Raw genomic sequence first — 14073 nt, forward strand, 5'->3', positions numbered from 1 at the left:
CTTGTTATGAATCAGAAGAAAAATAGAGGAAAATATTTTGTTGTAGAATCTTTTTTGTGTTTTTTCCCGCACGCGCCAGTCTATCGCCTCCTATTTATGTTAGAAAAAAAAAGACATTTCAAATATTCCGAAACTTAGTGAGCAGTGGTCATATAATAAAATGCTTATTGATTGATTCAGGTCGGGTCGCACGGGAAAACATTTGGCTCTCGATCATGACACACGGACCTCGCTGTGCCCGGTCCGCAAGTCATGACCGCGAGCCAAATATATTCCGTTCTTCCCTCTTACTCAGTCAATAAGTACAAAATTTTTTATTGGACATAATCTGTTCCTAGAAGTTCTCAGATTTCCCCGAGCTTCCTTCTCGGAAAACTGTTCGCATCTCGGAACAGATATTCTCTGCAGCGGACAAGTTATCGAAGCATATCCTCGCGCCAAAAGGAGGCTATTGTTTATATATTCGTACTCGATTTGTTCTTTATTTTTACTCTTCTTATTGCATTTGGATAATAAGTTACGATATTTGATAATTCAGACGTGCAATTTTTCCTGACATTATCCCGACAAAAATGTTCTAAGTACTTTCTGGACAGTGTTTATTATTCATAATTTAAACATTTGTTAGCCAGTTATGAGTAAGTTAATTCATAGGACTCAAGACTTCATTGCAAAGTTGGTATGTTGAGTTAAACTTTTCATTTGAATTTCCTTTATGCAACCCAAAAAAACAGCAGGTAACTTCTCTTACGCTTCTTGTGAACGCAAAATACTCGTTATTGACCAAGCGTGAGGTCACGATGAGAGGATATTAACAATGTTTTCTTTTTCTGTTCTGGGCCATCTTGCCCGCTAGAGTAGCCAATCAGAATTTAACATTCGCTCCATCTCGCCCGTAGGTGATGCCAGCTATATCATAAAGAGGGAGACATCATTTCTATGGAAAGTGTGGGCTTACAAACGCGTGCATTTTCATTCGTGAGATATCAATTGCGTGCCTGTTCGAGAGTAAAGAGCAGGTGGTGTTCCCTCCAGAGCATGTAGTATCGTAAGTCGACCTTACATATTCCTCAAAACAAAAGCCACTCTGTTGATTTGGCAAATTAGATTACCAATGACGATGATGAAAGTTCAAACAAAGTCTTCTGTTAATGCAGCCAACAAAAGAAATTTCCATGCAAGCTGAAGAGCAATTAAAGCGATGGATAAAAAAGAATTATGAATTATATATCATTCGTATTTCAATTGTGTGTGTCATTTTAATAACACGCCCTGCTTACAGAAGAAGGCAATATCAGAAAACCTTTATGCAACAAGAAATCTTAGGAGCTCCACCAGGGAAAGATAAAACCGCCAATTTTAGTATAGCTATCATGGGGCTAACCCAGTTTGCTATTATCGCCATAAACATCCTTTTGGGAATCCTGTTTGTTCGGGCAAACACAGACTTTTGTGGAAGCGTTTTTGAAACTCGAATCGGTGAGTAAATACTTAAAAAAAAAACAACAAAATGGATATTTATACTCTCTTTCTATAGATAGTAGGTATTAGAAAGTACGTCCTTTTGTCTTTCAGACCATGCCCTGGTAGGTAATGTCATGCACACGACTGTCGTTGTGGATGAGTTTGAATGTCAGATAAAGTGTATGGGAAATAACAGCTGTAAGTCGATCAATGTTCACCCCGGTAACGGTGATGGAAAACGTATCTGTGAGTTGAATAATAAAACACGGCAAATGAAGCCAGGTGATTTTAAAAAGAGGAAAAGATCTACTTACTATTGCTCTGTTCAGGTAGGTTCTAGTTTAGGCCGGGAACAATTTATGTTTTGGAACTACTTTTATGTTCTGATGAAAACTGAGAGTTTGATTTGCTATTGGCTCGAAAGTAGCGCATACTTCGTAAGAGAATATCGGGCAGCTAAACTGTCTGACAAACGTTTCTCCGTGCGGGTCTTTGAGACTACCTCCATCATTTTGCAATCCCGGTTTTGCGAGTGATGGGTCGCAGGTTGAAGGGTGAGACAGTGAAGATCCTACCAGCCGATAAAGGAAGATCCATAGTTGTGATGCATAGTGATGACTACAAAGAGAAAGTAGCCATTTTATTAAACGACACAAAAACGTACCTGAAATTAATGGATAAGAGACTGAACCCCACAACAAGTGTTGAAAAAGATCTTAACAAACTCCTACTTACAGTATCGGAAGCCCCACTTATGCGGTCTCCAAATATCTAGTTTCAGTCCTGTCGACTCTGAGAAAGAATATCTTCACAGTCCAAAACAGTTCCGTTTTCACGCAACAAATAAAACTACAGCTTTCCATCTCCAGCGATGAAGTCATGGTCTCCTTCGATGTGAAATCCCTGTTCACCTCCATACCTGTGGACTTAGCCCTCACAATAGCCAAGGAGAAGCTACAACGAGACCAGAATCTAGCAGAACGTACCAATCCTTCTGTTGACAACATTTTGAGACTTTCAGATTTTGTCCTCAACCACAACTATTTGAAATATGATGGTGACCACTACAAACAGATTTTTGATTGTGCCATGGGTTCTCCATTTAGTCCTGTTTTAGCCAACCTGGTTATGGAAGAAATTGAGGAAACGGCGATCTCCTCGTTCCCGTATCCTCCCAAATGGTGGTTTAAGTATGTTGACGATAGTTGTTCTCGTATAAAAAAGGATAAAGTCGACAAATTCCACAAACATTTGAACTCAATTAACCCGAACATACAGTTTACCTTAGTATTAATAAAACGCCAACAGACAAGGCTTGCCTTTTTTAGACACCATAACAAGTAGACGCAGCACAAAAATTCATGTGGATGTTTACAGAAAACCGACACCTACCGACCGTTATCCCGATTTCTTTTTCTGTCATCCTATGTGCCATAAAAGATCCGTTGTTAACACCTTACTGAAAAGAGCAAACAACATTCCATCAACCAATAAAGGTAGACGGGAAGAAAAACAACGAGTAAAGACCGTTCTGCGAGACAACAATTATCCCATGACTTTTATACGAAATTGTGAGAGAGTGTTATTTAAACAACTCGCCCAGAACAACTTCAATGGCTTTGTAGTGCTGTCGTATGTACAGGATGTGAATGAGACACATAACGTATTTTCAATTCTCCATGTGTGTATTGCCACATTAGCGGTTAATTTTTTTCTGGGGTAGACCATTGAGAGTTGACTCGACGAGACAAAATTACGCTACCCACCCCGAAGCGGCTAAATCAGCGTTTAATTTTCTCTTGGGGTACTCCGGTGACAATTTAACTGTCGTGTGCAAATATGCACTACCTACTCTTCCAAAATAGCTAAATTGAGATGCCCAAAATTTTTTTCCGATTAGTCACGAACTTTTTCGCGTCGCTTCGGCCAAAGTCCCTCAGCACTACAAAGAACAAAAGGACTATTGTTTACTACTTAATATCTGAAGTTGAGCCCGAAAAATAGACCATTTCTTGATACGAATAAAGTAGCCTACAAACCACAATAAACAAGCAACAGCCTTTTCCCATGCCCCAAGGAGCGAGACCAACCTGACCGCCAGAAGTCAGGCTTGGTGTACAAAATCAATTGCACACAGTGTAATTTTAAGTACTATGGCCAAACAGAAAGGTCATCAAAGACCAGAATTGCGGAGCACAAAAAGGCAGTTGCAGGTATTGACTTAAACTCCAAAGTCGCAAGCCATGTCCACCTTTTCGACCATAACATGGACTTTACAAACGTCAGGGTCATTGGTTTTGAATCCAATTACCACGAGAGACTTTTCCTTGAAGCCTGGCACTCTACGTTAGATCCGAATGCTGGGAACGATCACATCGTACTTCCAGAAGCCTATAAAGACCTCGCGCGAGCATCAAATACATAGTTACGCGCGCAAGCTTCGCGTCACGTTTTAACTTTAAATAGCGTATGATAACGATCTTCGTTTTTTCATATCACTGATGAAGGCTTAAGCATTAGCCGAAACGTCTGTTTTCAGAAATAACAACAGTCAGAGGATACCAATTTGCATAAAACTCATGACATCTCCTGACCACACTTTTTCCATTTTTAAACATAGGGGGCCATCACTGACCGAGTATAGTGTGCCGTCATTGGCCCAGAATAGTAAAATGGGTAGCAGCGAAATGTCAGGGGCGCCTGACGAAAAGCTACTAACAAGCTTAAGAGGGGGAGGGAGGATGTCGGGCACCAACCGGAATAGGCTCTGGCTTGATTAGCCACATAGCTCATATACAGACATGGTTTCGTACCCAGACCTTTTGCGGCAAGGTGGTTGTAAGATCCTACATTTCAGTGAATGTCACACGGGGTCATGTGTAGGTGTGTTACACGGTACGATCTGGGTACCAGATTAGTAGAAATATTACCGCTTTTTTCAACAAGCGTTACATCTTGATACAATGAATACGTTTCATAAATAAAGAAAGGGGCTGTTGCTAAGAGGCCATATTGTTTCTTATCGCGGTCATAAATTATGGATTATATACATATCTTGTTAAATTGAATTTTAACGAGTTACCAGCTATAAAGCTCGCTATAACGTTTCCACTCATGTTACGCGAGTTAGAATCAGGGAGGCCGCTATCGGTTCTTCCCACTTGTCGCAAGTGCGGTCAATCGTGCTTCTTTTTCCATCCCCAAGTTCTTAGCTCTTTGTTTCGTAATTCTTTACCGAAAAAGTGCACGTTTTCGTGAGCCCTTCGTGAGTTTCTTCATCTTTAATTCAATTAAAAAGCAAACTTCGATGGGTCTCCACTTTGTGTTTGACATCTGCTTTCTCGTTAGCCAATCAAGTAGTTCGACTTTTTCGAACCATTAATGTTGCTTTCGAAAAGTTGTGAAAATTGCGAAAAGTGTGTAAATTACTTAAAAAAAGAAAAAAGTTTGCAAAGCTGGCAATTATATTTTATGGGAAAAAGAAGAGCAAACTTACTTTAAAAAAAGAAAGGAGATCAGCACTCGAAAAGCAATCGTAATATTATAACTGAATTAAATAAGAGCTTTGAATTATAAATGATGTTAATTTTTTATTTGAGTTGTCCGGCCAATGAGGAGTAGTCTACTTGCTCAGGAAAACAAATTAAGGAGAATTAAGGGAGAGCAATTGAATTGCAGATCATGTCTATCAAGTGAAGAACTTCCTCTTGGAAGAGCAGTGCGACAACGTGGAAATAAACTAGAATGGCTGTATTATGGCTGGTCCAGTTTTCCATTGTGACTCTTAATATCTTCCTCGGATTCCTGATTGTCCTGACAAAAGGGGACTTTTGCGGATGCGTTTTCGAAACTCAACTCGGTGAGTTAAACCTCAAACTGCCTGAATTTGATTCTCAGGCTTCATTTCGAATACATTCAGGTGAAAAACATCAGTTCTTTTTTTATTTCACCTTCAGACCATGCTTTATTAGGTCACGTTATGTACACGACTGTTGTTGTGGACGAGTTTGAGTGTCGGTTAAAATGTATGGGAAATAAGAGTTGTAAGTCGGTCAATGTTTATCCCGGTGACAGTACTGGACAGCGCATCTGTGAATTAAATAACAAAACACGGCAATTGAAGCCGAGTGATCTTAAACGGAAGAAAGGATCTACATACTATGGCTCTGTTCAGGTAGGTATTAAGTTTTAAATTTATCGTGGTTACTTGCCAATATGCCAAAGATATTCGGTTAATTTATTTTGTTTTGAACGTGACTAACCGGCGTGATTTAAATACAGTCATACTGAAGATCGATGCATTCCTGATTGAAGAATTGATTCATGCTAAGCGTGCATATATCAAGTTGTGGAAACACGCAGGAAGCCTTGGAGAGCATGAGAGAAGCGAAAGAGTTGCTCGAGACGAAGCCAAGAGCAATTCTGGCTCAGCCAGAAAAAAATAGCTATGTTTTTTTACACTCAAAAGTTTTGAGTGTAAAAAAACATAGCTCCTTTTTTCACGATCATCCAATTTGGATGTTTAGAGCAAAGACAAAATAGGTGTCTTCATTTCGTTTTTCATATCGAGCTTGAAACAGTATTGACTATTTTTTTAGGTTACAAGGCAGAGAAGTTTAGAACTTTAAATTTTGTTTTCTCTTTATCGGTCTTAAAACTGAGAATGACAAGGAAATTATCATTTAATAAGTGCAGACGTAATGTTAAAGGTGTTATATACCTATATCTGCTACGTTTCTGCGAAGATGATGTGTTGAAACACCAGTTGGCTATATCACCTGTTCATACTAAGTATGGAGCCTGATGCAAATTATTGGGTAAGCTTCATCTCTTAGCCTCAGGTTAATTACGTTTTTGGCGCGTTCTCGGTATCTGTATCAGCTTTCTCGATAGTTCTTTAGTTTGAGAAGATTATACTATTTTGAACGGCTATTCGCCATAATAGAAATTTCATGCTATCAAGAGTGGCCAGAGCTAAATGGGTGTTATCCACTTTTGTACAGAGTTATTGAAAAAAACAAAGTTATGATGGGTAGATTTTTTTCCTCTTAATGCAGTGTTGAGAAAACAAAGGGAAACAAATCAATTTTCCTTTCTTTTGTTTGAATTATGTTAGGCTTCCTGCATGGATGTTTCTCGTGAGCAAAATCGACCCGCTAAGAGCGGTCAGTGTCATCTGGGATATCAGGGAACACGCTGTCAAACGCGTAAGTATTCAGAAGATTTTGATGGTTATGTATCCACAGGTTTTTAGACAAACTGCAAAATGATAACGTATTGCCTCCTTTTGACAGCTCGAGGCGTTGGATAATGTTACTGATTGTGTTATAGATGAGTCATGACGTTAGAGGAACCTGCCGAGAACAAACTTAAACAAAATAGAAAGTGGCGAGAGAAGATATGTAGAATCTCACGAAAAGATGCGCACGTGAAGTAAAAATCTTTTGTGTTCCGGTCTGGTTGGCTGAAGGTCTGCAAATATAACAAATTTAAGACTCCAGAAAGTCTCCAAAATGAACTCTGAGACCAAAATGTTTCACCTTTACACAAAACGTTTCTCAGAGATACACTTAATATCCACCCAGAGATAAAACTAGCATCCCCTTCAATACTTAGACTCCCCTTTTGTTGCCACTGAAACTCAGAATGAAACCAAGACTCCTGATCTTTGTAATGAATGCCTTTATTTTTATGGTTGTACATGTGAAAAGGAAAATTCTCATTCTATTTTTATGATTTTTATAATAAGCTTTAGGGGTAAAAGTATTCATCCGCAGTGAGGGTTGTGCTGATCCAGGAATTACACCAAACACATGTGGTATCGCCTACATCAAAGTGAATGGAAAAGATTATTCTCCACACACAAGAGGCCATAATGTGGTCGTTATCAGCGCTTTAACAGGTAACAGAGGCCAGGCTTAGTACTTATCGTCTCTCAAAACATTGGAAAAAAATCATGAGAAAAATTTTAAGATAAACTCTAAAAGAAACTTGATAAGATATCAGTGGCCAGCTGATAGTTCCAGGCTGAAGACGATACCACCAGTTATCTCTTGTCTTTTTTTTTTTTTTCTCGATTGTTTCTTCTCACTGAGATCCCAGTCGCAGACAATATACCAGCATCCTCTGCAGGTATGAAATAGAAAAAACCTCGAGTACTTCCGCAGTCCCATATTTAAACGACCCAGAGTTAATTTGTATTTTATAATCAACTTGGATCATCACTTTTCTGAGGTGAAATGAAATAGGGAATCAACTTTACCTCTGACAATTTTCCCGAAAAAGCCTACCTAGCCTGATCTGCGCTCATACGCCAAAAGGTGACACCGCTGTCTCGCTATCGACTCCATCGTCTTAATTAAGGTTTAAGATGTCCTCGGTTCAAAGGCTGCGGGATTAACTCCGGTTCGAATAATTATTATTTCGTTAATATTTCTTTACAATGTACGTACTCGTTGTAATCCTAATTGTAGTGGATAGGAAACATTTGGTCCCCTTTTCATTTGCAGGTACTGTTCTAAGAGCAACAGGGTTTGACACTCATGGGAATAGTTCCGCTGGTAATCACCTGAGAGACTTTCTTAACGGCATCAAAGGAAAGTATGTACCATGTTTGAAGCTGTAATTTCACCATCATAAATGTGGCGTCTGATTAGTCAAAAATCATCGATCCCAAGTTATATTACTCCAGCTGTACTTTTTTATATTTGCAATCTCTTTAAAGAGATATATTTTTCTATTTTTGGAAACTGTTCGGGATTGCTTCCAATGTCGAACGCATAAACATTTGTCCGCAATAACTTCCATCCGAAGCTGAATCTGAGATATGCCCATAAAACGAGATTCAGATAATCTGTGGGGAATCTATTTTAAAATGTTAATTCATTACCAAGTAGAATATTTCTTTGCTGCGCTTTTTTAGCAATAAAATACATTTGTTTGCCTTTCTCATGGAAAAATAATGTTTGCTCCGATTGCAGAAAAATCATTCTGATCGCCATTCAAGATGAAGGCTCGATATACATATCACCAGCGATTGACGCTCTAAAAAGAGTTGGGGCTACTGATGACCTCCTCAATCTGACAGAGCACAGAGGATCTTTTGCTTTGCTGGGATTTGCAGGTGTGAACAAACCATCTTGGATTGCACAACAAAATGCCAAGGCAGGAAGGGGACCCAGTGAGATATCTCTGACAATTCCATCATCTACAGGTATATCTTCGTTGAGCTAACCGCCTCCCGGTTAGCTCAATGGATAGCGCACTGGACTGTTGTGCAGGAGGTCGAGGGTTCGAGCCCCGGCCGGACCAACACTCAAGGTCTCAAATAATTGAGAAGATTATGCTGCCTTTCTATAACATCAAGAAATGGTTAGATATTCTAGTCTTCTCGGAAAGGGACGAATAAATGGAGGTCCCGTCTCCTCCATGGTTAGGGGTAGGAGACTTTAATTTCCCACGCACGAGATTACTGTGTGATGTATGTCCTCCCCTGGGGTGGGATGGGTGGGTTGCTGTCTTGCGTTTCATACATGAACATCTGGGTAACCATGCCTCACGTAAAGACAATAAACTTCATTGATTGATTGATTGATTGAATGATAAGCGATGGAACATATTTCTCCAGGCTCCATAACGAGATGCCTTTATGACACAACAAGTTACATGCGGGCCTTGTAACTAAGCAGGTCTAGGCTCTCTTGCACTGATATCGTTGTGTGATGATTAACACGCTAAGATAACACCGCATTTCCTTCTGTAGCTATCAAAGGCTTATATTACAATCAGCCTGGCCACTCCTGCAAAGACATCCGGGACTCCGGTTTCTTTAAAAAGGACGGAGAGTACTGGATCGACCCTGAGAAGAACGGAAAGCCTTTAAAGGTCTACTGTGACATGACAACTGACGGAGGTAAGGCGAAAATGCTAAAGAATGTTTAAAAAAAAGAAAAGGAATCTGATTAATAATGAGTTTCTGAAATTCTACTTCATGAAACAACCATCATGTTTGATGCACAAAGAACTAACTTTATGTTGGCTTCGTATTTTGCAGGAGGCTGGCTTCTTGTATCCAACGTTGTGGTGGACGACCCATCCTCGCGAGAGCTTTGGATTGAGTCGTCCTACCGCGAAATCAGCAACTGCCACAGCAACAGAACGATGTTCATCACAGAAATTGCCATGAAAGAACTGAGAACGTACTTGTCTTTCACTCAACTGAGATTCCACTGCAGTAAACAAAAAGGACGCACGTTCCATGTTACCACGGCTGCTAACAGCACTGGTGAAGCTGTAGTCCAGTACTTCAGTAAGCAGACCGATGCACGTCCCTTGCCCTGTGCATCGTTCAACCGAATGAAAGATGATAACTCTAGAACGGCTGGACTTTGTAACCAGTGGAAAGACCAAAGGTGGAGTATACCTTCTTTACGGGAGGGAAGATTGAACGATCATGCTAATTATGTGTCACATCTACATCACTGGGTTTTGACTCCTGGAGGCTCAAGATGGGAATGTGACGACTTTAACTATGGAAATAAAGAATTTTTTGGATTATCCTCTGGCGATTTCTGGAAACTTTTTGTCCGTTGAGACCTAGCAACAGAGATATCTCACGTCTACTTACACAAAGAAGTTTTATTTAAAGTTGATTAAAGTTTCCTAGCTTCAAGTATTTTTTAACGCGATCATTATCATTACTTTCAGTATTATTATTATTTTTACGTTATTGACAATAACTTTTCTATTGTCACTGACTTCGGAATGACCTTAAAATTGTGTTTACCATTAATGTTATTTCAAGAACGAGTATACACCTTGTTCGTTTGAAGGTTTTGTTTGTCCATTTATTACTCTGTTTTGAGTTGTAGTTGGTTTGGTAGTTCGGGTTTGCTTTAAATAATGATAATGATTTATATAGCGCATGCTACATGACGTTACGATCGCGTGCGGTTTACAATAAGTATAAAACAAATATCATAAAATTACCAGATAAAATACCATAAAATACTAAAGTCACTTGATCCAAAATTACAACTGTTGCTTTTTGAACAAAGTAGTTCGAGGTAATTTTATAAAATTAGTTCACTAAGAAATGCAAATTTCACTACGAAAACTTGGAATAGGAATACTGAGACAAGTTTGCTAAAATATGTAACAAAATTGTTAAAAAACATTACAGCATGGTTAACGTAGCTGTACATGATGTACGACATTTTAAAAAGATAACTGAATTCAAGTACATTTTGATACTTTTCTAGCGTAAAGTAAACCTAAATCTTAAGTGATTTTGAATCAGTTCATTTGTAAATATTTGACATGTGGATGATTACGCACACAGTTTTAATTCGTCAATAGATGTTAAGTATCTTTAACATTATCCTTTATTGCATAATCTTTATAGTACTTCCTTTGCATTTTTTTTATCCCATTGCAATGGTTTCTGAAAAACCCTCAGTTTACGGAACCAATAAAGTTGTTATTGACTTTCGGAACCAATAAAGTTATTACTGATTTTCGCTATTGCATAAATAGCGCTATCTAATGCGAGGATCGTACATCATACATATCTAATACCGCAGTTCAAAATATATGAACTTCATATATTCATTGCATCTCAAAGTTGTTATTGTTACTGGTTATGGATCGAATGTCCGACATATTATCATCCTTTTTAGAAATGATGCAAAGTGATTGAAAAAGGAATCACTTAGGTATTTGCCAATTATTCTTCTAATCACCTCGCCCACACCAATTGGGCGCACCTCACCGTTACCCTTGTCAAGCGGAATAAGGCGACTGGCCACGATAGGTTCGACGGTCAGCGGATCAGCAAATTCCGTGCACAGTCTTCTTGTGAGTGTAGCTATAGACTCACATAGGTTGATACTTGATCTCTTAAAAGACTTGCATGCCAAGATCCTCTTGAAGCCATTGGCGTCCACGCCCGAGGGGCCGCCAGACCCCTTAGTTCTTAATCCAGCTTCTCTCACAAGCTCTTCATTAATTCCTTGAAACACCAAGTCAGGTATATCTTCCACAGGCCCGAACAACATCGATCCTAGCTTGGCCCTCTGCGCATCAGGGTGTTTTTCTCTCAGTTGTCTCACAACATCACTGGTCAGCGGTAATACTCCTCCGCTATCATCCTGACTGAGATAGCACAGGGCCGAATTAATCTGACCCTCCATGACCAACTTTCCAAAAAATGCGAGCTTTATTTGGTGGATTATTCTTTTTCGACTTTGATAAGCGCCGTTGGATTATTCTCCCTTCGCGTAATAGGGACTCAATCTCGCCATTTCTCCACAGTATTAATCGTTTCTCAAGACATTCTTGATGCTCCTTTGCTTTCGATCTCTGACCAGGATTTTGTAGCGCAACAGCGAGAAGAACAATAGCGGCTTTTAGCGCAAGGTGTTGCATGGATGATCCATTGTTCCAATCGTCAATGTGCTTCGTTAACTGGTCGATAAAGTCGCGACCATTTTTACCGTATGAAACTAAGAAAGTGTTTTTCTCCAAGTTGTTACTTCATTGCATGCATCATCAATCGTAGCAATGGTGATTGTTATAATTTCCCGGTTGGAATTTCGGCCCCAAATAACCGATACTGGCAAGTTGACAGTCTTGTAATTGGGTAAACACCCTGGAACATCATTAGACACATCCGGCCAATCACCCATTGTAACTCTGCTTTCCTCTGGGGTTTACAGTGGCTCTGCGTTATGTAAATTCAAGCCTCTTGTTGGATAATTAGCATTTCCATTTTCCCTATCGTTTTGGTTGTTTTCACTTTCATTTTCAACATTTTCCTTATTAGAATATTCACTTGTAAATGTGACATTCCCCAAATCCTTAACTCTTCTCTCTTTGATGGTTAGATCTGTTTCATTATCTATTATTTTCTCTAGCCTCGAAGCTTGGTCCCGTAAGGTTTGGCTCTTCAAATGGAAGTTCTTATATCCCATATCACCCCACAACTCTTTCATAACGCCAATATATCCTCTCTTCCTTCCACTCTCATTGCAAGGAGGATTCTCCGAAGAAACAAGCCCCAGCGCCTTTTTCTTGCACTCCAAAACATCTTTGTTCATTTGTTCTGTCCATTTTACTTTCAGCTTTCTCGCCTGACTTGAAATGGCTGGTAGCATTTGAAGCTATTTCGATAGTTTTACCTTGCTTCTCTTGCCAGGAATAATCAGCAGCGGATAAATCCTACCCTCGTATACATTTCCTTGGTATAATATACTTTTAAAAAGGCGGTAGCGAGGATATAAAGTTAAAAACATTTGCGGAGAACACGTCAACACGTCCGCACGTCAACAAGTCACTTTTGGGTAAATCATGTGACCCGACCCGTCCGGCCCCACTCGCGCAATCCCATGGAAAACTAGAATGAAAGCAGACGTGTGCAGGGTCGGATGGGTTGACGTGAGCTGGTCCGGAAAAAGCTGTCCGCCCCTAATGCACTTACAGCTTTGTTGCCGAAAAAAAAAAAACACAAAAACAAAATATTTTTGTTGTTCCGACAAAAGGAGTGACATCAATGAACAAAAACGAGAAAATAAGTTACGTTTTTCGATAAGCAGCGAGTTTCTTGTTATGAATCAAAAGAAAAAAAAAGGAAACTCTTTTGTTGTAGAATCTTTTTTGTGTTTTTTTCCGGCACGCACCAGTCTATCGCCTCCTATTTATGTTAGAAAAAAAAAAACATTTCAAATATTCCGAAACTTAGTCAGTGGTCATATAATAAAATGCTTATTGATTGATTCAGGTCGGGTCGCACGGGAAAACATTTGGGTCTCGATCATGACACACGGACCTCGCTGCGCCCGGTCCGCAAGTCATTACCGCGAGCCAAATATATTTCCGTTCTTCCCTCTTACTCAGTCAATACGTACAAAATTTTTTCATTGGACATAATCTGTTCCTAGAAGTTCTCAGATTTCCCCGAGCTTCCTTCTCGGAAAACTGTTCGCATCTCGGAACAGATATTCTCTGCAGCGGACAAGTTATCGAAGCATATCCTCGCGCCAAAAGGAGGCTATTGTTTATATATTTGTACTCGATTCGTTCTTTATTTTTACTCTTCTTATTGCATTTGGATAATAAGGTACGATATTTGACAATTCAGACGTGCAATTTTTCCTGACATTATCCCGACTAAAGTGTTCTCAGTACTTTCTGGACAGTGTTTATTATTCATCGTTTAAACATTTTTTAGCCAGTTATGAGTAAGTTAATTCATAGGACTCAAGACTTCATTGCAAAGTTGGTATGTTGAGTTAAACTTTTCATTTGAATTTCCTTATACAACCCAAACAAACAGCAGGTAACTTCTCTTACGCTTCTTGTGAACGAAAAATACTCTTTATTGACCAAGCGTGAGGTCACGATGAGAGGATATTAACAATGTTTTCTTTTTGTGTTCTGGCCCATTTTGCCCGCTAGAGTAGCCGATCAGAATTTAAGATTCGCTCCATCTCGCCGGTAGGTGATGCCAGCTATATCATAAAGAGGGAGACATCATTTCTATGGAAAGTATGGGCTTACAAACGCATGCATTTTCATTCGTGAGATATCAATTGCGTGCCTCTTCGAGAGTAA

The 14073-nt window shown here is 39.4% G+C and overlaps 1 protein-coding gene and 1 pseudogene across 2 annotated transcripts; both read left to right on the plus strand.

Moving 5' to 3' along the window:
* Positions 1 to 1359: 1359 nt before the first annotated feature.
* On the plus strand, positions 1360 to 11139 carry LOC148721564 (uncharacterized). 2 transcript variants are annotated; one of them, XM_088735073.1, is made up of 8 exons: positions 1360 to 1479; positions 5421 to 5638; positions 6581 to 6671; positions 7214 to 7366; positions 7974 to 8064; positions 8445 to 8677; positions 9227 to 9376; positions 9518 to 11139. In XM_088735073.1, exons 1-8 carry the CDS (start codon positions 1374 to 1376, stop codon positions 10054 to 10056), a joined length of 1581 nt encoding a protein of 526 aa, XP_088591199.1. In that variant the 5' UTR covers positions 1360 to 1373; the 3' UTR covers positions 10057 to 11139. The 2 variants fall into 2 exon arrangements, with proteins under 2 accessions (XP_088591199.1, XP_088591198.1); XM_088735072.1 differs by lacking the exon at positions 1360 to 1479 and adding an exon at positions 5149 to 5323.
* Positions 1582 to 2958, plus strand: LOC148721565 (uncharacterized; annotated as a pseudogene).
* Positions 11140 to 14073: the final 2934 nt, after the last annotated feature.

Source organism: Stylophora pistillata, chromosome 10 (assembly GCF_964205215.1).
Source record: "Stylophora pistillata chromosome 10, jaStyPist1.2, whole genome shotgun sequence".
NCBI classification, from domain to species: domain Eukaryota; kingdom Metazoa; phylum Cnidaria; class Anthozoa; order Scleractinia; family Pocilloporidae; genus Stylophora; species Stylophora pistillata.